The sequence below is a fragment of the Asparagus officinalis genome, chromosome 3 (genome assembly GCF_001876935.1).
Source record: "Asparagus officinalis chromosome 3, Aspof.V1, whole genome shotgun sequence".
Lineage (NCBI taxonomy): Eukaryota > Viridiplantae > Streptophyta > Magnoliopsida > Asparagales > Asparagaceae > Asparagus > Asparagus officinalis.
The window spans coordinates 46,380,815-46,384,358 of record NC_033796.1 but is presented as its reverse complement, the minus strand read 5'-3'; the positions used below and the strand labels follow the sequence as shown (position 1 = coordinate 46,384,358).

Here is a 3,544-nt window from a genome sequence, read left to right as displayed (position 1 = left end):
TTTTCTGCACGGGCCACAACACGTTACGTCCGTTGAAAGTACTACCCACACAGAAAGCGCAAAGCCCACCCAAGCCGAACTACACAGAGCGCACCAGACCAACTCAGACCACGGCCTAGCTGCAAGCCTGCAGCCCACAAACCCCTTTCACACATCACCTCAACTCTTGCCTCCCTTTCTCCCATACAAACAAAATATCCATCCGCCCTCATAAAATACGGCCCCCATCCCCATTTTACAATAACAGTGTCATCAATCAATAAAAGCCTAAAGATAGGAGGGAGAGGGCTACTACACACATCACTTTCATCTTACTCTCTCTAGTCTTAGAAAAACACACCGCTGATGAATAATAAAGCAAACCAACAAACTCAAAAAAGCGAAAGCCTTGGATGTGATTCCCCTCCTCACGCCAGCTGCATGCCTCAAGGCTCAACCGCGCGTGCTTGCATCCCCTGGGTCAAAAAGAGACGGCTGTGCATCAACAAAAATCATCTCCCCTCATGCGCGCTCACAATTTCCCTTTATTCCAACTTCAATCATTGGGCTCTGGCCCTTTTTCACACTAGTAGTATCATATATATCATACATACACATAACACACTTTTAGATGATAGCAAATAGTACCGGGTACCGGTTCTTGGCTCAAATGGCTGGGGATGATCCCAGCCCTTTTGCTTTCAGCCTCAGCGATTTCAGGTACCGGATGGCTTCGTCGAGAACAGACACTGCATCTTTCCCTTTCCCCTTCCCCTCTGGAAGTATACGCCTCAGAACTCCGATCGTCTCATGAATCTTCTCCCTCTTAACTTTCTTTATACACTCTATGTCATTGCTAAAACAGTTGGTTGAGCTCGCAGTGTCTGCCAGTGAAGAGTCGAGCTCAGATGAGGCCCTGCGCCTTTTGGCGGGAGGAGGCGGTGGCTGCAGCACTGCAGAGCTCGCGACCTCTCCTTCTCTATCATCAAAGTTTATTCCTGTTGCATCAAATGGAGAGTGGCCTGTACTCTCCTCCTCTTCTTCTTGTTCATTATCAGAGTCTGAGTAGAGGAGTGCATCAATTTCATCCGTGTCTTCGTGCATCTCCTCCTTCACATCCCCATTTGAGACATTGGTTTCATTGCTAGCAGGAAGCTGCTGCTTTACACCAGCATTGGTCTGATAAGGGTAGGGGAATTGTGAGCCGAACGAGGTATAAATCAGGTTAGTTCGATCTCCTGATCGATCAAAAACCATAAACCTCTTTTGACCTGAAGCAAACCCAGTAGGGTTTGAAGGTGGCATCAAAGCCGGATTGAGATGAAAGAACCCATAAGGATCAGCATAGGTTGGGAACACCACTGGGTTCGTGCTCTGCTTGGCGAGAGCAGGCGCTCCGACATTAGTAGCACAGTTGAAACTACGGAGCTGCAAATGATCGCAGTCCTTTTCCATCAAAACGGCACCTGAATCATTGATACCAAGATAAACTCTGCTAAATGATTCATCTAAATAGCAACATAAATGCAATAATATGAAAAATTAGAGAGAGAGAGAGAGAGAGAGAGAGAGAGAGAGAGAGAGAGAGAGAGAGAGAGAGAGAGAGACCCACCAGTGGAAATGACAGAAAAAGTGATTCTTCTTCTTGCGGCTGGCTTCTTTGGAAAAAAAAAGTAGGAAAAAGAAACCCAGCTTTATTAACCGATTAAACGACGAACAAGAACTAATCTACGTAACAGGTTTCAGAAGGTGGCGGAAGTATTCAGCCTGAAAAGAGATGAATCAGAAGAGTTAGCACATTACACATACTGATAGAGAATCAAAACAATTTGGCAGTGCAAGTCTTAAGGAATATATACCTGGCAATCTTGCAATGGTTGGAAGCAAGCTATGACACGAACGATGATGGTAGCATTCCCCGCGATCCCATACTCATGTTTCAATGCTCGAAATCTCGTCTGCGTCGCTGCTTGGCACACCATTACTACTCTTCTTTCCCTCTAAACCCAACCAACCACCAGACAACTACTATACCAAACCAATGGTGCAATCCACTTCAAATCAATCCCTTTCTCACTTCAATAGAATCCCCGAAATTCTAAAGTCCTCTTGATTGGATCAAAGCAAACAAAGAGTTAGGCCTAAAGAAACCCTAAATTCAATTTTGTTTGAGCAGAGTAAAGAAGCCAAGAAGACTGAGATTCAAAAGAAAGCGAAAGCTAACGAGGTTTGGACGACGCAGAGGAGTTCTCTTATGAGGGCTTGGATCCCATATAGAGATCAAGAGGAGGAGGGGGGAAATGTCACTGGCTATTTATGAGGTTAAATTACAGGATAACTCGGCAGTACAAGTTCAAGGAGATAACTTTTCGATAAACGTCAACAGAAAGACTCAACCACCGCATAGTGCTCTCTAATCTTTACTTAAAAAAAGAGATTCAAATTCAATTCTTTATGAGAATTACAGCCGGAGATCAACCTGCAGTTAACAAATTCATAGTAGATTAGCTTAAAAACTATCAAAAAATAGAGGGAAACAGTTGATGAATCAAAACACGGAATTGTAACAAATTGCTGAAATGAGAAACGAAGGCAAGGTTAATGAGCTCGAACCCCTCGAAGCAACAATATTTAACGTATATCATTGAAGTACTACAGAAAGTGACCAATACAACTAAATAAGCCTAATATTAAGGTCAAGGTGAAGATGAGATAATATCTGAATTTTAAAAAGAAAAGTCAGAAAACAATACACAAATCTATAATTAAAAAATATATATTTTTCCTACTATATTGCTGAAGTATAAACAGATTGATCGGATCGATCATAAAACTAAGTTAAACAGCTCCAAAAAGCTCTGAACGATCAGAAATCTGAAAACAAAAGTTAAAAAGCCCAGATATTTAAGAGTATATAAAACTCAATAACTAATTAACTCGAATGAGGTTTACAAAGAAACAGAAAAAGTCACGGAGAATAAAATCCCTTCAAATCCCTACAATCAGACATTATCCTAGTCTAATCCGCCTGTAATTAATCAACTTCGAATTAACTCAACTTACAGTGATAAAGGTCCAAACTTTAACCCAAAATCGCCAACTAAGCCGCCTCAATTCGATCTAGAAATCAAAACTTCGAGCTGCAATCGCCGGATCGAGACGAAATTTAGAAGGAAAGAATAAGGGATAAAGGGGAAAATTCACCGAAGGTAGGGGTAGATTGTGAGGACCAGAAGGAGAGGGGATTTTATCACCTCCTTGTGACGAAAACACCCCTGAGAATTTCGGGAATTTACGATGTAATCAATGGTATTCGTATGGAATAATTGCAAGCATGCGTAGCCTTGTAAGCGGTAACAGATTTTGTTTAATAATCAGGTCTGGTCAAATAACCGGTTGACTGGGGCGTGTATCGCGTCCGCAGTCCGAACCCAAGGGCTAGTTCTTTGTGTTTTATTTCTAAAAACCCAAAACTTTACCACTATTCATTTTTAACTCCAAATATCATAATAAATTATTTTTAACCCCAAATATCAAAATATTTTATTTTTAAACCAGTTTTTTC

At 41.6% G+C, this 3,544-nt stretch overlaps 1 protein-coding gene across 1 annotated transcript; it reads right to left on the bottom strand.

Annotated features, from left to right (window-relative positions):
• On the bottom strand, positions 196-3,206 carry LOC109834016 (transcription factor SAC51-like). The gene is made up of 4 exons (XM_020401902.1): positions 3,043-3,206; positions 1,839-2,458; positions 1,592-1,746; positions 196-1,445 (listed from the first exon to the last, which is right to left on the bottom strand). Exon 4 carries the CDS (start codon positions 1,432-1,434, stop codon positions 646-648), a length of 789 nt encoding a protein of 262 aa, XP_020257491.1. The 5' UTR covers positions 1,435-1,445; positions 1,592-1,746; positions 1,839-2,458; positions 3,043-3,206; the 3' UTR covers positions 196-645.

Bases quoted from the DNA above. Each gene is read 5' to 3' on its own strand.
- LOC109834016 (XM_020401902.1), bottom strand. From the start codon at position 1,434: ATGGAAAAGGACTGCGATCATTTGCAGCTCCGTAGTTTCAACTGTGCT.